This window comes from Thunnus thynnus, chromosome 13 (genome assembly GCF_963924715.1).
Source record: "Thunnus thynnus chromosome 13, fThuThy2.1, whole genome shotgun sequence".
Taxonomy (NCBI): Eukaryota; Metazoa; Chordata; class Actinopteri; order Scombriformes; family Scombridae; genus Thunnus; species Thunnus thynnus.
This window is the reverse complement of record NC_089529.1, coordinates 30,154,203-30,177,605: the sequence shown is the minus strand read 5'-3', so window position 1 is coordinate 30,177,605 and position 23,403 is coordinate 30,154,203. Positions and strand designations below refer to the sequence as shown.

General features: G+C 38.7%; 1 protein-coding gene across 1 annotated transcript in view; it reads left to right on the top strand.

Annotated features, from left to right (window-relative positions):
- LOC137196147 (uncharacterized) overlaps positions 1 to 21,369 on the top strand; it is a 28,507-nt gene extending 7,138 nt beyond the window's left edge. The window contains exons 2-5 of the mRNA XM_067608973.1: positions 3,464 to 3,484; positions 3,586 to 4,008; positions 20,292 to 20,522; positions 21,048 to 21,369. Of these exons, the coding sequence (XP_067465074.1) occupies positions 3,751 to 4,008; positions 20,292 to 20,522; positions 21,048 to 21,308 (750 nt within the window). The 5' untranslated portion in view covers positions 3,464 to 3,484; positions 3,586 to 3,750 and the 3' untranslated portion in view covers positions 21,309 to 21,369. The remainder of the gene's footprint in view (positions 1 to 3,463; positions 3,485 to 3,585; positions 4,009 to 20,291; positions 20,523 to 21,047) is intronic.
- The last annotated feature ends 2,034 nt before the right edge of the window (positions 21,370 to 23,403 follow it).

Below are 23,403 nucleotides of genomic sequence, written 5' to 3'. Positions count from 1 at the left end.
GTGATAACAGATTAGAGAGTAACAGAAAAATGGCTGCTCCACCCCTGCGTACAGAGGAGTGAAATTGAATTACTTCAGGGCCATGGTGTAACATATATAGACAAGAGACAAATGTACACATTATATACAGAATTTAGAAAAAAGTAAAATATATGTAACAATAAATACAAAAATGTTCACGTTAAGTTGTGTATAAATGAAAAAAGGTAACGCCTGCACACTTACTTCAAACCACAAAATTGAATCTGAACGTTTTGATCCGACTTGGATCTTCATCAGGTCAGAATGTTTGTAAAAATGGAAAACACCCATATTTATATATCATGCATACCAACAGGCTGACAAGCTCTATGATGACAAGTGTGGTTAACTATCCAACCGACAGTGAACTGACAGTTGTTGATGTGGTCTCAAAAATGTTGAAATCAAACTTAAGCCATGCATGACTGTTGATGCATAAGCCTACTGTATGCAATTAAGCGTGGCTGATGTGCGTGCAGGGCCCGCCTATAGAAACCAAATGCCGGGCCACTTACTCTCTGATGCCAAGACTGGGCAGATACCAACTCCTATAATGTTTTACAACCTGTTTGCCACCATATTTATGTACAATTAATGCTAAAATATTTATATGAAGACAGATATTTCACCCTAAATATTTTACTTTTCTGGCTTTGACTGTTTATCCTCGTAATATCCAGTTTCCCAGTTTGATTTAGCCAGGTCACACCCGTGTGGGTACTTTTCACTTTCATGTCAAACACAGAAATAACTATAATACAGTAATGACTGCAGTTTCCTCTCTTGTGCCTCAACAAACTGTAAACTTTGTCGGCAGCCCATAAATCTGAAAGAAGGAAACAGTCCGGCTTTGGTTGAAGAAAAGGAATGAGTATTAATATTTCTAACAACACATTGCTTATTCTTTTTGAACAGTGAATCTACTGTGAGGTGAGATCTTTAATAACATTAATTACAAGCAAACACTAAACTAGCCAGGTTGGAACAAAGGAAGGTTAGCTGCATTTTCTGTCTGGTTGTGTTCCTGTTTTAACATGACTGAAGCGCAGAGCGGCGTGTTGTATCAGCTCTCAGATGTACGTCGCTTTGGATAAAAGTGTCTGCTAAATGAAGTTGTAAATTGTAATGTTTTACTATATTTAATAATATATATTCTCCTGTGAAATCAAGTGTTGGTAGTTGGACTGTTGGATTATTACATCCTCAGGGACATGCATGCACTCAGTGTACTTAAAATAATTACTACAAAATCATCTAAAAACTATATATAGTTTTTATATTATTATTATTATTTTATATTATTTTGTATGTTTGGATAGAAGATACTCAGAAATGTACTGTATATTTCATACAATAAACTAATGTTATCCAAGCATAGATATAATAGTCAAATTCAAGTTCTTTATTGTTCTAAAATAATAAAAACAATAGTAATAAGAATATAAACAAAAATAGTATAAAACATATCAATATATATGTAAAGTGCTGTGTGCATGTGTCCTACCTATAATATATGAATAAATATCTATATGTGAAAGTATACCAACAATAAATGCGATGTAAATCTGTATAGTTAATGCACTCAGTGTACTTAAAATAATTACTACAAAATCATCTAAAAACTATATATAGTTTTTATATGATTATTATTGTGTGATTGCTGAAAGCAATCTGTGCAACTCATTCAGCAGATGTGTGCTTGTATTTTTCTGAAATGTAACATGTTTCAGCGATTTTATAAAAATTTTTAAAACATTAAAATTTATAATGGCAGTCTATGGGACAAACCGTCCAACTGAGTTGGAACCTTGGTCACTTTGACACTCAACTGCTCGGAAGTCCCTTCCCATCGTACAGACGCCATTCAAACTGTAGAATGTTCACAAAACTTTGAACTTTCAAAGTTAGCAGATTGTTTAGTGATATCTTTTGTAGTTTTTCAGCAATTTCAGCCCAAAGTCAGGGGCTTTGAAGACTTTTTCAGGTCTCACCAGTGTGTCATGTAATCAGTCACAGTGGAGAGCACAGATATTTTTAGGCCAGAATGTTTTTCTAAACTGCTGTCACTCCCACAATTTTAACTCTTCACGCACATATCTTGCCTCAGTATGTTGCCACAAGCCTCCTCTCTCTCAAAATGTAAGTACATTTCACATAGGACATAAATAAATAATTGATAGAGAGTCCCTTTCACGTTCTCATTGACTGCAATACAGTCTGCAGGATGTGTGTCTTCTCTCACTCCGGTTTCTTAAACTTACAGATTCTCTCTTCCTTCAAAAACTTTTTACACATATCATTCATTCTCATGTTAAACTAGTCTTGCTTTCACTAATGATGTACAAATCTCTGGGCTTCAAGCTCTAGTTTGAGACAAGTGCATTTTCCTCGTCAAAATGGAGATTTTTTCCTCTCATTTTTGTGAATGTCTGTTGGCATTGCTAATTTTAATCTTGCTAGATTTTTCAATACTGTTCAGCTTCCAGTTATGCAATCTGAATCCGCTTTCAGCATTCACATGCAATTTCTACAGGAATTGCATTTTTTAGTTATTTTATATTATTTTGTATGTTTGGATAGAAGGTACTCAGAAATGTACTGTATATTTCATACAATAAACTAATTTTATCTAAGCATAGATATAATAGTCAAGTTCAAGTTCTTTATTGTTATAAAATAGTAAAAGCAATAGTAATAAGAATATAAAAAAAAATAGTATAAAACATATCAATATGTATGTAAAGTGCTGTGTGTATGTGTGCCCTGCCTATGATATATAAATAAATATCTATATGTTTAAGTATACCAACAAAAAATACAATGTAAATCTGTATAGTGAATGCACTGTGTACGTAAAATAATTACTACAAAATAATATAAAAACTATACACACACACACACATATATGTGTGTGTGTGTGGGTGTGTGTATAGTTTTTATATTATTATTATTATTTTATATTATTTTGTAGCAATTATTTAAAATAATTACTACAAAATAATATGTGTGTGTGTTGTGTATGTTTATATATATATATATATATATATATATATATATATATATACACACACATATATATATAGAGAGAGAGAGATCTTGAATTCTGTAAGGTCGGAGTAGGTGTGTCAAGGCAGTTTGACACACGTCATAACGCTTCTAGTGCATGTTCGGCCATTGAAAACAATGGGTGTAATTCAAAACGCGTGCGTCAGGCGCTTCCAGTGAATTTAGGCCTTCATGACAAAACGCAGCCCCTTCATTCATTTCAATGAGATCAGTCCGTTGTCATAGATGGGTTGCTAACACAGAGGGCTCCGGGAGAAAAAGGTCCATCAAAAAAGTTGAACCCGGCTCAACTTTTGTCAGTGTTGCATCAAAGCCTTTTTTCTTATTGATTTGTGTTTTGCCACAATATTGATGTAAGAATATGTTAATTTTCCAGGAGAGAAAGATCCCAACATGGGTGAGTGCATTTCTTTGAGACTTTGTACTGATTTATTCAGACATTCATGTTTGCATTTATGTTGCTCTGAGGGAGATTTCTTTGTCTCCTTTTGTGTCCAGAGAAAAACCATCAAAGATGTACTGACCAGCGGTGACCTGGGTAACAAAACCATAACTGGGAAAGTTGTACAGAAATCTGCTCTGCGCACATATGAAACCCAACAAAAGGAGGAAAAGTTTTTATTTTATCTGGGAGTCAGTGATGAGACATCCTGCATTAAAGTGATGGTGTACGGAAAAGATCGCTATCAAGATATCCAGGAGGGGAGCTGCTATTCGATCGAAAATGTAATCATGGAAGTGGATCTCATGAAAGTTACCAAACGGAGCAAAGTGGCAGAGACAGGTCCCGTTGACATCGCTGAGGAGCTGGAGCTGGAAGCTGGGATGCTCATTTATCACCAGAACCCAGTTTGCAGCATAACAAAGGCCAAAGAGTACGCTGACAAGACAGCAGTGAGTGTTGAAGGAACTGTTACAGAGGTGAGTTTCCATAAGACATCCAGCAATACTAATGGTGAAAAGTGCCAAGAGTTGGACTATCTGCCAGTGGGACAACAATGGATTACTGTTATCATGTGGCACACAGCAGGGACATACCATAATCAGCAGTAAAGAATCACCATAAACTGAGAAAATGTACCTGAATTGGGAGTGATAATCTGTTTACGAATCTCACACAGTATAGATATAATAAGCAGTGGCGTATGTCAGTAAGAATTGGTATATGCTGGTGAGAAGTGGTATATGACAGTGGAACATGAATAACATACCATTTATCTCCACCATTCTGGCTTGTGGCACTTAAACTTAGTGCCACAAACCAGAATGGCTTCCTTTAGCTGCCCTACATCAGGACTGTTCAAAATTGCTTACTCACCCTCATGAACAATATACCAAATTCTTGCCAGAGGTGGGGGAATTTCCCAGAGATAAAGCTGAGCAACTGATACACGTGAAGTGCTCCCAAGGGACTCTATGAAACGAAACCAAGTTTCCCCATACATGATAACCTATTGGTCATGTTAAATATAAAAATGTTCACGTTAAGTTGTGTATAAATGAAAAAAGGTAACGCCTGCACACTTACTCCAAACCACAAAATTGAATCTGGACGTTTTGATCCGACTTGGATCTTCATCAGGTCAGAATGTTTGTAAAAATGGAAAACACCCATATTTATATATCATGCATACCAACAGGCTGACAAGCTCTATGATGACAAGTGTGGTTAACTATCCACCTGACAGTGAACTGACAGTTGTTGATGTGGTCTCAAAAATGTTGAAATCAAACTTCAGCCACGCATGACTGTTGATGCATAAGCCTACTGTATGCAAATTAGGCGTGGCTGATGTGCGTGCAGGGCCCGCCTATAGAAACCAAATGCCGGGCCACTTACTCTCTGATGCCAAGACTGGGCAGATACCAACTCCTATAATGTTTTACAACCTGCTTGCCACCATATTTATGTACAATTAATGCTAAAATATTTATATGAAGACAGATATTTCACCCTAAATATTTTACTTTTCTGGCTTTGACTGTTAATCCTCATAATATCCAGTTTCCCAGTTTGGTTTAGCCAGGTAACACCTGTGTGGGTACTTTTTACTTTCATGTGAAAGACAAAAATAACTATAATACAGTAATGACTGTAGTTTCTTCTCTTGTGCCTCAACATACTGTAAACTTTGTCGGCAGCCCATAAATCTGAAAGAAGGAAACAGTCCGGCTTTGGCTGAAGAAAAGGAGTGAGTATTAATATTTCTAACAACACATTGCTTATTCTTTTTGACCAGTGAATCTACTGAGAGGTGAGATCTTTAATAACATTAATTACAAGCAAACACTAAACTAGCCAGGTTGGAACAAAGGAAGGTTAGCTGCATTTTCTGTCCGGTTGTGTTCCTGTTTTAACATGACTGAAGCGCAGAGCGGCGTGTTGAATCAGCTCTCAGATGTACGTCGCTTTGGATAAAAGTGTCTGCTAAATGAAGTTGTAAATTGTAATGTTTTGCTATATTTAATAATATATATTCTCCTGTGAAATCAAGTGTTGGTAGTTGGACTGTTGGATTATTACATCCTCAGGGACATGCATGCACTCAGTGTACTTAAAATAATTACTACAAAATCATCTAAAAACTATATATAGTTTTTATATTATTATTATTATTTTATATTATTTTGTATGTTTGGATAGAAGATACTCAGAAATGTACTGTATATTTCATACAATAAACTAATGTTATCTAAGCATAGATATAATAGTCAAGTTCAAGTTCTTTGTTGTTATAAAATAATAAAAACAATAGTAATAAGAATATAAACAAAAATAGTATAAAATATATCAATATTTATGTAAAGTGCTGTGTGTGTGTGTGTCCTGCCTATGATATATAAATAAATATCTATATGTTTAAGTATACCAACAAAAAATGCGATGTAAATCTGTATAGTGAATGCACTGTGTACTTAAAATAATTACTACAAAATAATATAAAAACTACACACACACACACACACACACACATATATATATATATATGTGTGTGTGTGCGTGTGTATAGTGGTTTTTATATTATTATTATTATTTTATATTATTTTGTAGCAATTAGTTAAAATAATTACTACAAAATAAGATGTTTGTGTGTTGTGTATGTTTATATATGTGTATATATATATATATATATATATATATATATATATATATACATAGATCTATATACTGTCTTATGTTCAAGTGTAGCATATTTTTAGGAACTGTAAATAGAAGTATAGATTAATTGTTTTTTACCGGAACAACTAATTTGAGAGAATCTTTACAGCCCTGAGTAGTTTCTGCAGGTATTCCTTTCAGGCTGCATACAGGGCCACAACAGCTTTCACCATTAAGGGAAGTGAATTCTGTATGTAGCCTGAGCAGCATAATATGTCCATAAACTATTGTGACAAAAATGGGAAAGTAGTGGAAATTACACCCCCGCACTGACAGACCGGCAGTGTTTCACCATCCTAGCTGACTAAAAACTGTAATTTGAGAGTGTTTACACTGACTCACCTTTTCAATCTCATGTTTAAGTAGTCTGGTATTTAACTTTTTTGGCACTTCGGTCAATTTTATTAATCTTACTGCAAAGTTTATATTTTATTCTACTGTCATATTGTATCAGTTTTGTGTCAGTGTGTTTTGCAACCTTTTTTTTGCACTTTTATCTAAAACACTTTGAGCTTCTTGTTTATTATTTGAATTAAATAATAGGTAGTTAATATATTAATGATGATTCCATCTCCAAAATCAATGAAACAATGATACACATTCCCAGGAAGGATCTTATTTTGTTAAGTGGTTTTACAGCTCTGTCAGTGAACTGGGACTTTAATCTGTCTAAAATATCTACTTAATATTTCCACATTAAGGTCAAATCACAACACAGAAAACAAATGGAGAAGTGTTTTGTATTTCAGTGTTGTCCAGCAGACAGCAGCATAGACCTGCCAATACTAAACAAAGCATTGTATACACATTAGTTTTCATGAGGGGAACTTTCCTGCAGCAGTTTGCAGAAAAGCAACATTAGACTATAATGGCTGTAACAAAGATTTTTGACACATTATTAACAGTTTTGTAGATTACAAGTCTTGAAAAGCTTCACCTACATTTGGAATAACAGTGTTTTGCAATGTTGTAAAATGTTTTTTGGGGGGTGGTTTCATCATTCCAGTCTGGATTATTTTTCTCACTTTTTTGTCTCACGTCTCTGTTTGTCAGAGATGTCAATAAATATTTCAGAGAGACAATTGAAAACGGCCCTGACCTCCATCCTGGAGGAGCTGGATGAGCCAGAATACAAGAAGATGTTGATGTATTACTGTTTGGACAAAATCCCTAAAAGTGTGAAGACTAGTAGGTCCAGGGAGGAGATGCCCCAAATAATCATCCAGTATTTAGGAGTAGAAGAGTCCATCTTTGCAATCAATGAAGCAATGGAGCAGATACCAAGGAGGGACTCTGCAGTCCAGGACCTGCTGCACCCTTTTGTGGACAAACTGTGGAATAAATGTGAAGGAGAGAACAGAGGTGAGTTCACACAATTATTAGTTGTTTATGTGAGGCCTCCGCAGATGGCTACTATGAGCGTGCACAGAGGATTTTATGGTCGGTGCATTGTCTGTGAAACAGCAGATCATAAACAGCAGCAGACCCCCCAAAAGTAGACGAATACATTATCTGGAACATCAAAAGTTCAGTAGGTCAAAGAAAAAGAGAAATAGCACAATAAATTAAGATACATTACAAATAAATATATGAGGAAAAACAAGACAGAAAGTAAGAGAATTCTAATAATATAAACAATTAAATGACATTCACAGGGTTTCTGTAGTGTTCATCAAATTAAATATATGACATTTTTAATAACTCATAAAATTAAATTTAATACCCTTTTTATCCGTTAATGACAGAAAACCAGTAGGGACAATAAGGCCTATAATTTTTTTTTAAGAACATGACTTTATTGACATTTATATCACATTTTTGTCAGTACTTCCTAGCTGTCATTTTCAGGTTGCAGCTGGTGGGTTAACACACACAACATAACAGATAAATAGTGATGAAAAGTTTTACAGAATATCTACAGCACTTTTGATTGGTGCTATACATTAGAAGAAAAAATTACATCTTTGGCAAAATTACCATAATGGTCCAAATGCAAGCTGATTTTGCATTTCAGGACAAACATTTTTCAGATAATGACTTTATGAAGAGCACTCTGAAATACCATAAACAAATACAAACAAATATTTAAAACAGTAAAAGCAATTGTAATATATAAGAGTATAAACAACAAGAAGAGTATGTATTAGTATTATGTATTAGTATATATGTAAAGTGCTGTGTGCATGTGTCCTACCTATAATATATGAATAAATATCTATATGTGTAAGTCAGTGGAGGCTGGTCCATAGAGGCAGAGGAGGTTGATCCTCCTCTATTTTTTGAGAGGCAAGAGGGAGACCAAAATATAAAAAAGAATATTTGGTTGAAATAAACCATTACCAAATCTCAGTAGTATTTATAATTTTTTTTCTCTCTTCTTTGGAAAAAATCCATTATTGAAATTCTGGTTAAAATGCTTCAACAGTGACACCTGCAGGGCGAGAGGAGAAAGAGCAGTGTGTGTGAAGTGGTGGTGGGGGGGGGAGTGAGGGGGTGGGGGACAAAGGAGGACGAGCTCCTGCTGTCCTCCGCAGGGCGAGATCTCTTACATCAATTTAATGTACTTCATTTTTTTTCATGCTAATCTATGATTAGCCAAGACACGTTAAATGACGCTCCAAGGGAGGACAGCCTCCCTAACCAATCAACAACCAGAATGCAATATTGACATTGAGTTGGTCCAATGATAGTTTCCAGATTTCATCCTCAATTCTCTCCATTGTAAGGCAAAGTAGCAGCAGTAGATAGCTCCTTGCTTAGCCAATGCAACAGTTAGCTTGTTGTAACAGCCTGAAGGACTCTTTATACATCCATGGAAAGACTGTTAAGGACTGTTGTCAAGCTAATGGGAAAAATGATCTGGACTGTGCAGTGCAGCAGCAGCAGGACACCGCCAGGGGGCGGCTGGAGAGAGGAGCAACTGGAGAAACAACCAGGAGAGTTAGCTTGTTTGTCATTGTTGATAATGATATCAGGCTGGTTAAGCAGCAGCCATAAAGTTCTGTTAACTAACAAACAAGATGACCAACAGCCACAAATGGATGTTATGACATGAATACTTCATCTCCATGAGAGAAAGAAGAAGACATCAGATAACGTGAGTCAGACACAGCTTCTCTCTCTCTGTCTCTTTGGTCGCTAATTTCATCTCTGATGGTTAAATGTCTCTCTGTGTGGCTGTTGTGTGAATTTATCTCCTTAACAAGAATGCAGCAGAGATATATGTATCTGTGTTGTGGGTAGTTTGCTTGTTGAAGTTACAGCGAGCTGTCTGGACTCACTCATTCATGTGGAATTGATCCCATTTTTAATTGAGTGATTGTTCAGTCAGCTGTTGATGTTGTGTGATTAGTGAATGAGTGTGCAGGAGGTCTGGCTGCTAGCTTGTGAAAATTTCTTCAGTTCATTTTTAAGCTGAGTTGTATATTGAGTAATAAGCTTAAAGTAACTAGAATAACAGGTGTTAACATGTCAGCTTTGTAGACTCTATTTTGTATGTCGTACACATAGATAAGAGTGTGTAAGTCATGTATTTGATACGTGCATTAATACTTTCTGATGTGAACCTACACTTTTAGATCTGTGAATGTTTTTAGTGTTCAGTCTTTCTAGTATTCAGCACTGATCTGAACCTGTATCACATTATAAGCTTTGTGGTACTTTATATATTTCCGTATACTAAGAAAATACATAGGAAACACTTGTAAATCATGTGATATGTTGTCTGTTTCTGGTGAGAACATAAATCTGTTGTAACAATAGAACACTCCATGGCTAAAATGAGCACTTCTTTGTTTAGAAACAATATGTATGCTATGTCTTCACCACTCAGGGGTTTTTGTTTTTGAGAGCAAATTGTTTTATTGGCATATAAAATTGCCCACCCCTCCAATTTCACCAGGTAGAGACAATTATATAGTTTAATACAGTTTGTTGTGAGACTCCATATTGGTTTTCCTCCTGTCCTCTCCAATTTTTTGAGTCACCAGTTGCCACTGGTGTAAGTATACCAACAATAAATGCTATGTAAATCTGTATAGTTAATGCACTCAGTGTACTTAAAATAATTATCAAGTATGGTATATTCTTAGGAACTGTCAATAGCTATATTGTTTTTTTGCCTGAATAACTAATTTGGGAGAATCTTTCAGCCCTGAGTAGCATCTGCTAGTGCTGTACGATATGGACAAAATCAAATATCACAATATTTTTGACCAAATAATAACTTGATATCGATATTGCAACAATACTGTAGGGAAGACTATTGGTGCTTTCACAAACTATTTACACAATGAGATTTTTGACAAATAATCAATAATATGGATATGATGACTAAGTGGGAAAAGGCAAATAATAGAGCAGCTAGAACAGTCTGTTATTTTCAAAAAATTACATCACTTTACTGTAATAATTAAAACCAGGAAGAGACAACACTTATGCCATATCACGATATTGCGATATCCAAAAATCTAAGATGATATCAATTCTTATATCACGATATTGATACAATATCAGTATACTGACCAGCCTTAGTGTCTGCAGGTATTCCTTTCAGGCTGCATTCAGGATCACAGCAGCTCTCACCACTAAGGGAAGTAAATTCTGTATGTAGCCTCAGCAGCAAAATATGTTCATGGACTGTTGTGACAAAAATGGGAAAGTAGTGGAAATTACACCCTGCACTGACAGACTGGCAGTGTTTCACCACATTCCAAATGAGGGTGAAAACAACCAAAAACCAGAGGGTGACGATGACAACGTTGGCTGAAACCAAAGTTAGGCTTCTCACAAGATACAACTAAACATCTCTGAACCAATGTAGAAAAGGATGTTCTGGGTAATGGTAGATAGCAGATGAGTTGATACGTACACCTTCCGAATCTCAACTATTGTGTTTGTGGCCCTGTGCATCAATCAAGTTGATGGGTTGATTCAACTCCCGTCAGTAGGCAGATCTGAAAACAAACATACAAGTATAAAGGAAACCGACACAGGAACGTCCCCATACATGTTCACCTACATGCAGCCCAGAGAAACACCATTTCAACTCAATTTGTCAAACAAGAAAACAGTTTCTTTTGATTTTGACATACATGAAGCTGACCAATCTGTGTGTTAACTTATTAAAATGTCATTTTCAGGGAAGAAGAGGAAACATGACAGTGATTGGAAGTCAGCTGACGAGGAGCCAGAGCGAAAAGCTGGTAGGTTAACAGTCAAACTGGTCAATGTCAGAAAACCAGTAGGGACAATAAGGCCTATAATTATTTATTAAGAACATGAATTTATTGACATTTATATCAAATTTTTGTCAGTACCTGCCAGCTGTTGATGTAGAGCGGTGCAAGTAAAGTGTGTGTGTTTAACTTTTTAAATTTCATTTTCAGGGTTTAAAAGGAACAATATTGTGAGCGACTCAGATTATTCTAATGAGGAGCAAAAGGTTGCAGCTGGTGGGTTAACACACACACAACATAACAGATAAATAGAGATGAAAAGTTTTACAAAATATCTACAGCACCAGTCAAAAGTCTGGACACACTTTCCCATTCAAGAGAATGGGAAGATGTGTCCAGACCTTTGACTGTTGTGGTACATTAGAATAAAATAACATCTTTGGCAGAATTACCGTAATGGCCCAAATGCAAACTTAATCTAGAATTTCTGAATCTAGGACAAACAGTTTTCAGTAGGAATGCTAGTAAAAGCAATAGTGATAGATAAGAGTATAAACAACAAAAAAAGTATGCATTAGTATTATGTATTAGTCTCCTAGATATGTAAAGTGCTGTGTGCATGTGTCCTACCTATAATATATGAATAAATATCTATATGTGTAAGTATACCAACAAAAAATACGATGTAAGTCTGTATAGTTAATGCACTCAGTGTACTTGTATTAAGTACTACAAAAAATACGACAAGGAGCACTGTGCTTTACTGCCTTAAGTTCAAGTCTAGCATGTTTTTAGGAACTGTCAATAGAAGTATAGATTAGTACAGACTAATTTGGGAGTATCTTTCAGACCTGAATAGCGTCTAGCAAAGTGTGAGTGCCAGCTGGGATACAAACTTCAAAACAGCTGTGTGGCTGCAAGTGCGGCCATCACACACCCCTCCCCTTCAAAGTCCTCGCTGGGACAGCGAGAGAGATAGTCTACAGTGGAGTTGTCTCTGCCTGAGATGTGATGAACTGTGAATCGGAATGGCTGCATGGCAAGGTACCATTGGGTGATTCGTCCATTGGTGTCCTTCATTCTCTCCAGCCACTGTAGCGCCCTGTGGTCAGTTTCCAAGGTGAACTCCCTCCCCAGTAGGTAATACTTGAAGGAGTCCAGGGCCCACTTGACCGCCAAGGCCTCCTTCTCCATGATCGAATAGCGGACCTCCCTGGGGAGAAGCTTCCGACTGATGTAGGCCACGGGGTGTTGGCCCCCTGCTGGTCCCTGCAAAAGCACAGCTCCAATGCCCCTCTCAGATGCATCAGTTTGTAAGACAAAAGGTTGATCAAAATCTGGGCTGTGAATAACTGGGTTCTTACTCAGAGATTGCCGAATGTCTTTGAAAGCTGCAGCTGCCTCTGCTGTCCACTGCACCTGATTGGGGCATCTTGATCCAGTTCTGTCAGTCAGTGGAGCCGCCCTGGCTGAGAAGTTGGGTATAAACCGATGGTAGAAGCCAGCCATCCCAAGGAATGATCTGAGCTGCTTCCTGGTTTGTGGGAGAGGACATGATTCAATGGCACGGACTTTATGAACTTGTGGTTTTATTAACCCACCTCCAATGGTGAAACCCAGATACTCAGTTTCCCTTCTGGTGAGGACACACTTGGCTGGGTTGACTGTCAAGCCTGCAGAATGCAGACATCCCAGGACTTGCTTCAGGTGTTCCAAGTGCTCCTCCTAGGTGGCGCTGTAGATGACAATATCATCAAGATATGCACAAGCAAAATCAGAAATCCCATAGAGTACCTGGTCCATCAACCTCTGAAATGTTGCAGGGGCCCCGTGCAGCCCAAATGGCAAGACTGTAAACTCAAAGAGCCCCCAGGGAGTCCGGAATGCAGTCAGCTCCCGAGACTGCTGGGTTAGGGGCACTTGCCAGTAGCCCTTACAAAGGTCAATGGTGGTCAGGTATTTTGCTTTTCCCAGGCACTCCAGGAGATCATCAATCCGTGGAGTGGGATATGAGTCAAACTTTGAGATAGAATTCAGATATCTGAAATCAATACAAAATCGTATTGTTCCATCTTTTTTAGGGACCAACACCACTGGGTTACACCACTCACTTTTTGATGCTTGAATTATTCCCAGGGACAGCATGAGGTCCACCTCCTTCTTCAGTGACATAAGGAGCCGCTCTGGTATCCTGTAACCCATATGCCTCACAGTTGCATCAGGTTTCAACACAATGTCATGTTCTACCAGATTTGTGCATCCCGGGTATTCTTGAAATATGTCTGGATTAATTAAAGGCTTCACCTGAGATTGCTGAGGTTCAGAGAGATGGCTCAAATCCAGGTCAGTGGATATTGGTGAGGGCAGGTATTGGTCATCCACCTCCTCTTCCTCCTTCACAGCCTGGATCAGCAACACCTCTGCTCCTTTCTCAGCCCTTGGCTTGGAGGTTCACATGCAGCACACGACTGGACTGCTGATAGCCTGGGGTGGAGACCTGATAAGTGGACAACAATGTCCATCCTGCGGCGTTCAAAGGGAGTACTGATGATTGGGAGAGGTTGGAGAGGGGCTCTAGTGGGGCCTTTAATTGATGTCTTCTGGCACTGAGGGCAACTCCTGCAGAACTGGGCCACCTCTGAGCGCAAGCCTGGCCAGTGGAAATGGCACTTAATGCGAGCAGTGGTCTTGTGTTTCCCTAGGTGGCCAGCCCAGGGAATAGTGTGGCCCAAGGTAAGTACTATGTCTCGGGCTGCTTGCGGGATCACTAGCTGCTTAACCTGGCCGTGCTGATGGTAAAGAACACCATTTTGCAGGAAGTACTCCTCCCTCCTACCATCAGGCTCCGTCCCTGGCTCCCTCTCTTCAGCTCTCTGTAGCAAGTTGGACAAAGTTGGATCATTATGCTGCATTTCGATTATGTTAGTGGGTACCTGAAACCCTAGGAACATGTCTGGAGTGGCCTCAGCTGATGGTTGTATAGCAGTGCGTTGGAATTTCTCTTGCCTTCTCTGGCTACGGGGCTTCCGAGACTTCCCGGGCTGTGTATCCAGCTCGACACCATAGAATGGCAAGCCACTGAGGGCTGGAGAATCCACATCTACATGCTTAGCTTGTGCTCTGGTGAGGGCAACATTACAACTTTGGGTTGGGTTTAATAGATCAAAAAGTACTGACAGATCATCACCCAAAATCACTGGGAAAGGCAAGTTGTCCACAACACCAACATTTAACAGATAGGCCTGACCTTGCACTTCCATGTAAATGTCAGCTGTGGGGTAAGGCTTCTCATTACCATGCACACAGCAAATAGGGATGGCCTCAAGAGTGCAGATAATGTCAGCTGGTACATATTGTCTGTGCACAAGGGTCTGAGTACTGCCAGTATCAATAAGGGCTCTGAGGTTTTTCCCATTAATCTTGACATTTGTAATTTTCCGGGACTGGTTACTCCTAGGTGTAATGTTGATATTTTGGCGTGGAACATAACACATTTGAGTGAGCTTAGATGGATTCTTTGGACACATCGGTTTGGTATGGCCTTCCTGTCCACACAGGTAACATGTGGGTATTTTATTTGGAGATCTTAATGGTACATGCTGATTCTCCCTTGCAGGAGGCTTACCCACACCTGGCGTTGACCTCTGGTGGTATTGAGGGGGTGTAGGCCTGGAGGTGTCCTTCGGGGCCTGCCAGGCAGTATTAGTCCATGGCTGGCTCTTTTTCCTGGCAGTGACAAACACATCAGCCAGAGTGGCAGCCTCAGCAGCTGATTTTGGACCACGGTCCTTTACCCAAACCTGAAGCTCAGGAGACAACATTCTCAAGTATTGTTCTAATAATAGTTTCACCAATTTGCTGAACCGTTTTACCTTGCGGTTGAATCCATTTTCCGTACAGCTCCTTCAGCCTCACATACAGCTCCTTGGGGCTCTCCTCTCGTCCAACCTCTAGGGAACGAAACCTTTGTCTGTATGTCTCAGGGTTAATGTCATATTTTTCCAGAATAGCAGTTTTTACCTTGTCATATTCAATAGAATCGTCAACATCCATATGAACATAGGCTCCCCTGGCCTTACCAGTCAACAATGGAATGAGCCGAAAAACCCAGTCAGATTTTGGCCACTGGCATGCTGCTGCAATTCTCTCAAATGTAATGAGAAAATGTTCAACATCGTCATTTTCTGTTAGTTTCTCTAGTCTTGGTTCATGGGAGACTCGGGACTGACCTGATGAGATAATGGCAGGGTGTATCTGTGCTGATGGAGTTATGGCTCGGGCCTGAGAGTGACAATCATCTGGCTCAGGAGTCTCCAGAGGATCTGGAATTGTTGAAGTGAGCTCTGGTACTGGAGAAGTTCGTACCTGCACCTCCTGCTGCAACAGCTGGAACTGATGTTGTAGAGCTTTAAAGCGATGCTCCTGGCGTGTCGCCTCCTCCTTCAGTCTCACTTCACGGGCTTCCTGCTGCCCCATGAAGGCCTGAATAATACCGATCAAGTCTCTCAATGTCGGCTCTCTAACATCTCCACCCTCAGTGCCTGATGCTCCCTGTAAAGCTGCAGCCTTCATCTCCGTGTCACTGTTCATCTGGTCTCCTGATCCTACATATGTCTCTCCAATCCCTGACCGATTTCCCCTTCTGGACTTTGCTCCTCGCTGCATGCCTCACAAGACTGAGAGAGGGATGAAAAAAAACAAACAAAAAAACACACCTGTCTTCTAAACCAGCTGATCCCACCACTGCCACCATATGTAAGGGACCGAGCTGGCAGACAAAGGAGACTCAGGTGGTTTCAAAAAAGAGGGTTTTTATTTTACCCCAAAAAATGCAAAAAAAAAGGTACAAATAACAAACTATGTAAATAAAGTTCAGGGCCCATAAAAGAGGTAAAATAAACAGAACTCAACTAAAGTGAACTTAACCCTACTAACAGACCTCCCAAAATGAACACAAAGGGGAACATATATACTGGCTGATCAGACCATAACATAAGAGGGGTAACTAACAAATGACAACCACTACCACTAAGCAATAAACAACAGAATCCCCCCCCAACACAGGTTAACTCAACTAAATCAACTAAACCAAAAATACCCAACTAAACATTCAATAAAGAGAAACAAACAATATGACTAAACTTGAAATAAACAGTTCCCCCCTATGAGGTGGCAGGACTTGGTATGACCCAATTGGCCACTTCCTGTATTTAACCATTCCATGTCCTGGTGCACACTCAGAGTCTTAACCTCTCCCCTCTGTTCCCTCCTACCTCCCCACCGTCGGCAGTCATCGTCCAGTCGACATACCATACATCCATCATCGACCCTCAACCCTACATATTATGTTCCTCAACTCTCACACCTCACCCCTTTCCTCCCCTCATCACTTCATCCCTCCATCCCTAATCCTTCATCAGGTTCTCCAACCCATCCATCAACATATCAGCTCTCTTTCATTATCTCAATTGAACTATTGAAATCTAATGTTCTCGGCGTGGTCTCAGTTAGTGAACCCATCATTACAGCTAGACAGGCTTTCTCACAGAAACCAAAACGAATTAGAGCTCTGCTTCACAGAGGAAGGCATCAGTGTGGAATATGACTGACTGACTGCTTCTTTCTTCTTTTAAAGATCAACTGAAGAGCAGGCAACGTGACAAGGTAAGAGTTATGAAACTAAGTTTAATTATGAATTCTACACATTGGACATAGTCTCACATGATGGCATTATTTGCATACATTTATGCTGTATTTATGATCAAATAAATGGTTTCAAAGGTGGTAGAAAGATAAACATATTATCCCAAGATAAATCTACACCCATGACCACATTTAAATATTTCCAATATGTCATGCCTAGAGAATGAAAATTACGAAACTAACTGGGGTAATAAATTATAAATTATCACAGCAGTATTTGGTTTTTTAACATTTGATCTGTCTAAATTGAAGATTTTTTTTAAAAAAAGTGTATAAACTCAACAGACAATTTCTTTTCTACTCCAGCAGGGAGCGTTCATAAAAGACAGTCACTCTGATCGATACTCTGTTGTCTTGGTTGTAAATGTAGTAAACTAGTGAGTCAGGCTCACAGCAACAATAATGCTGAGTTTCTAGGCTGTGTTCAGACTGATAGACAGCCCTGTGTGACAAAACGCAGCCTCTTCATTAATTTCAATTAAATCAGATAATGCAGAGGGCTCTGGAAAAAAACGTCCATCAAAAAAGTTGAAAGTTTTTTTTTAGTGATTTGTGTTTCGCCACTGTTATGGAGAAATGCTGATTATGGTCAACTCATCAGTGAAGAACGTGTCCAGGAGCCTTTGATGTCTTATGCTGAGAATATTTATTGAACACTTGGCCGCGCAGAGAACAGAAACTTTATCAATCACAGTTGTCTGTGCATGATGCCGACTCTGCTGCTCTGAAGATTCAGTTCTCACTTTGGTCTTTAAACTCCTGCACATCATTCCACAAATACTATACGCCCAGAAATGGTAAAACCCAATGCGTCTTACAATATGAAAAATTTGCCTATTGGTTCATTACTTTCTAAACAAGGAACTGTGCTTTACCCATCTTAGTTCAGGTCATGTTGCATGGAGCTTTAGGTCACCGTCAGCACATTCTGGTCTGGAGCCACTGTTGTTTTATTATGCCAATGAAATCTATGCAGTCACCTATCCGTAGTGTCTAGGAAGGTTCCCCCCTGACCTTGGTAACAATGGCAACGCCAATTTACCAATTTACCCTTTATCAGAAAGGCTTCTGCTTCCCCAAACATCAAAGTTACTCTGAGTCTCAAGGAGAGGAGACAGTGTCTCCTTCAGCTTAAGACTCAGTGTTGCTCACTCTGTGACCCCAAGGCCCATGCTTGACCCAGTATAACTGAATTCTTAGTCCCTAAAGATAGAAAACAGCCACAATACTGACATGTCCATATGTTTACTTCCAGGAGAGAAAGATTCCACCATGGGTGAGTGCATTTGTTTGAGACTTTGTACAGATTAATTCAGACATTCGTGTTCCCATATATGTTGTCTGAGGGAGATTTCTTTGTCTCCTTTTGTGTCCAGAGAAAAACCATCAAAGATGTACTGACCAGCGGTGACCTGGGTAACAAAGTCATAACTGGGAAAGTTGTACAGAAATCTGCTCTGCGCACATATGAAACCCAACAGAGGAAGAAAAGGTTTTCTTTTATCTGGGAGTCAGTGATGAGACATCCTGCATTAAAGTGATGGTGTACGGAGCAGATCTCTATCAAGATATCCAGGTGGGGAGCTGCTACTCGATCAGAAATGTAATCATGGAAGAGGATCTCATGAAAGTTACCAAACAGAGCACAGTGGCAGAGACAGGTCCCATTGACGTCCCTGAGGAGCTGGAGATGGAAGCTGAGAGGCTCATTTATCCCCAGAAGCCAGTTTGCAGCATAACAAAGGCCAGAGAGTATGCTGACAAGACAGTAGTGAGTGTTGAAGGAACTGTAACAGAGGTGAGTTTCCATAAGACATTCACCAATATTAATGGTGAAAAGTGCCAAGACTTGGCCTATCTGCCAGTGGGACAACAGTGGATTACTGTTATCATGTGGCACACAGCAGAGACATACCATAATCAGCAGTAAAGAATCACCATAAGCTGGTGAGGAGTGGTCTATCAACACACCTTTTCATGTGCCATATGCAGGTCAAACAGCAGCAACATACGACCAGTCAAAGTGGCAAAATGCTAAGAATCAGCATATGACACTAAAACAGTGTGCTTGAGAAAACTTACCTGAATTGGAAGTGATAATCTGTTTATGAATCACACACAGTATAGATATAATAAGCAGTGGCGTATGTTGGTAAGAATCGATATATGCTGGTGAGAAGTGGTTTATGACAGTGGAACATGAATAACATACCATTTATCTCCACCATTCTGGCTTGTGGCACTTAAACTTAGTGCCACAAACCAGAATGGCCGCCTTTAGCTGCCCTACATCAGGCCTGTTCAAAATAGCTTGCTGCCTCACCTCTATGAACAACGTACCAAATTCTGTCTTGTTTCCTTTTTGCATCCTGTGAGTTTACCTCCAAACGCTTACTCTCAATATGTGCTGCAAGACACTTCAGCACTTGGTTATGTCTCGCTTGTCAATTTTTCAGGTTTAGTATCTCTAAACTCAGCCAGCATTTTTGAAGCAAAGACAACCCACTGACCTCTGAGAACATAAATATAATTCAGGAGAGACAGTTGAATGAGAGAAGATGATGTTTATTATACAGATAGAAATGATAGTCATAGAGTTTTTGGCACTTGGACTCCACAAGGACATCATCCCTGAGCAGCCGTGAGATAGATCTCCCCATGGAGCCCAGACATTAGTGGTGGTGATGACTTCAGATGAGGCTGATAGCCGTTGAAGTGATGGTTCCAGCGATCCTGTGGAGACCCGGTGGAGATGGGGAGGTGGAGGGGCGTGCATTACGGCACCATGCCAGACTAAAGCAGAGAGAGAGGCATATTTAAAAAGACAGCAACCAGATGATAGGCTAACAATGAAAATATGTCGATGTGCTATTGGGTAGAAGTGATCAGCAGGTGACAGCTGAAACTCAAACTACTCCCCTGTGCATCGACAACTAAGAAACAATCTGCATGCATGAGAAATGAGAATGACAGGGAGGTATGAGTGAAATTACACCTAGCATACAAAAGATAGTCTTCCTGACTGAATTTTTGCTAAGCTTTATTCAGTTTTACAGGAAGTAGAGGTGGAATCACACCTCAGGTTATGTTACATAGAATGTGTCGAATTTCTTGAAAATAAAGGAACTTATTGGATTTGTTGTTTCCATTGTTGTTTTTTTCAGATTGGTCATGTTGAACCCATCAAAGTGAAGAACCAACGGAGGAAGAAAGACAAGCAGGAATTCCATCTTAATGATGGCAAAGATTCCATCAGGATCACCTTGTGGGGCAAAGACACTGCACAACTCAGAGGAATATCAGATGGAGACTTTGTCAGAGTAACCAACGTGAAGACCAGTCACTACTATGAAACTGTCTCGCTGAACTCAACCGATTTCACCAGAATTTTCAAGGTAGCTGCTGCCAACATGCTGCACACTGTTCTACTGATGCTAATGTCAGTTTGGGATATTTTAGTTTTTCTCTCAAGACACAAAAGAGTTGTTTGTTGTTCAGTTTGTTGGTTGAATGAGGAGCTTCTGGATATCATAATCAGTGATAAAACATCACTGGTAGTCTTTGATAGAACTCTGTTTACATGTAAGTGATCTACCAGAAACACGTTGTAGAGCAGGTTTGTGTACAATACAGTTAGATACTGTATGTATACAGTGGAACTATTTAATCAGTTTTTAACCAGCTGTTGCAGAACTTACAGTCCGTTGCCCAGCCCTAATTGAACAGATCTTCTAGGGACGGGCGGTACAAACTATCTTAGGCTATAAATGCTGTGGTTTGTGCTATTAGTATGCTGTAAGAAATTAAACTAATTAAACTTGATGCCCTCCTCCCTGCTTAGCTGTAAACTACTGAGTGATTCTCAGTGTATTTCTCAACATGTCCTGACTCTTACTGTGAATGTTTATCTGTCTTTGCAGATTCAAAGTGCGCCCATCCAGAATGTCACAATTGAGATTATAGGAATCATAAAAGCCAATATGATGGAGACTCAACTGGAGGCAAGCTTCAATGACCAGGTAGAAACGTTTGTTGTGTCTTCTAAACATCTGGCAAAGGCGTTTGGTGTCAGACTGGACGGTGATTTTAAAAATAGGCTAATTAAAAAAAACTCTCTCTATGCAAAAGTAGAAATACAAGGAAGTAAAATTAAAACAATCACAGCAGCTGAAGAGATGTGAAGTAAGGAAAAGGTCATCTAAATACCTTCACATTTTTTTTAATGTGTTGTTGGGCCTCAAACCACGAGGTCACACAGAGAAGGCCTACAGCATCCTCAAATTCCCTCGAGAAGGAAGAAAGAAAGTTTCTTTAGGAGGACGTGGAACTTCTCCGCCCCACTCTTCTTGTGTGCACACACACACACACACACACACACACACACACACACACACACACACGCATTCCCCTGCATGTGCTCAACCCTGTACATTGTGTTGTGTTTTGTTTGGTAGGATTAGATTTTAGAATAGTTGTTTATTGAATGAAGCATTTGTTAACCTTGTTAATTTGCTAAGTTTAATAAACACTGTTATATCTTAAAGAGAAGTTCTTTTGTCATTATTGTCTGTAATATTGTGAAAAGTGGTTGATTGAAGGAGTCAGAGCTCGAATTCACCCTTCTTTGTTCATCCTTGAATGTTGATATCTCTCAGATATTAACATTCTAGGTGAACTCCCATTTATGAGACTACCTTGTTTAGTTATTGGTCCCGGTTTCCGGGTGGTGCCCCGTATTTGTTAATTCATATTAATAATTCTATGAATTGTTATAATTAGTTAATTATCCTTGATAATTGATAATTATTGCAAATAATCAACTGTGTTCCTCACAGATCCAACAGTTGGTGCCTGAATTATTGATTAAGGTTAACAATATCTTGATTTCATATTATTATTGCTAATAACCAAACGCACTACTGCCCGTCCCAACAGTATTTTATGTTTGTTGTTGTCTTTGTTTCCTGCTTTTTCCTGATTTTGAATCTTGAATCTTTTTTTATTGTAAAAAATTCGATTACAAACCTTTCTGGTATATTTAAATAATGAAAAGTGTACATTTTCGTTGAAATAGTATTTAAGACAAGTGTGAAATTTTAAGAAGTTAACTTAGAGTGAGGGTCCTTTTCAAGCAGCATAAACAAGTCCAATAAAGAAAAATGTTTCAGGGCGTTTCTGTCCGTCATGCATTGAAGAGATCTTGTAACTAGCTTGAGTTTATTCTTCCATCTATTGATTTGGGACTTTACCTTTAAATATTTACATCTATGAATAAAGCGTTTACCCAATAAAATCCAGCTGTTTACCAGAAAATCCAATTTTTTCTCCTTCATAAGAACTCCAGTTTTAATCGACATCACATTTGAAGGCTGCAGCAATATATTGCTATGAATATGAAGCTAATGTGCCTCAGTGTTTCCACATACTTTCAACAGCAGCAACTTTGAATGCTGTATTTTTACAAACAGCAACAGACAAATCCTGCATAGTAAGCCTTAAAAAAACAGCCATAAACAGCAAAAACAGTGAGTGATTTTCTGGGCAAAAATTTACCCATCAACTTATTTAAATGAAGGGATGTGTTCATCGCTGGATGGAAACTGATTAATTATTTTCTCCAAGCTGGAGTGGAGGTTTCCTTCATGAGATATAGAACATTTTACAAACATCAATTTTGTAATTTGTGCAGGATATTGCACACAAATAACTCCTCATGTTGTCATGTCCATAACTCTTGTGCCTCGCTTTAAAATACTATCAATTCAGCATATTAGGAACATAAAGGTAAAAAGGTTCTCATCAAAAACTGCCATAAAAATATTATATATTAATATTTTTTCACTGATTTGAATTTTGTTAACAAACTTCAATTCATAACTACCAAACATAAATTTATTTTCAGAATTTTAACCCTTTAAATGCCAGTTTTGTGATGATACCACAAATTTTTATAAAAGAAAACACAAAAATTGAAATATTTTCAATATACTAAAGGCTGGGTTAAAAAAAGTTTTTTGATTATCATAGTCACATCAACAACTCAAAGAAAACATGATCTTAGCTGGAAAATAGTAAAAACTACCATTTTGAAGCCAGGGCTTCAGTTTGAAAGTCTTATAAAGTAGAATGCATGACTTTATGCTATGATGGCCATGGGATCAAACTATACAGTTTTTATGGCTTTACATTGGGCTGTTTTTTTCCGTAAGGATTTGAGTGTCTGTATTTTGGCTACATACACACATATACTACATTTAGACATCCCTAGCTAAACAT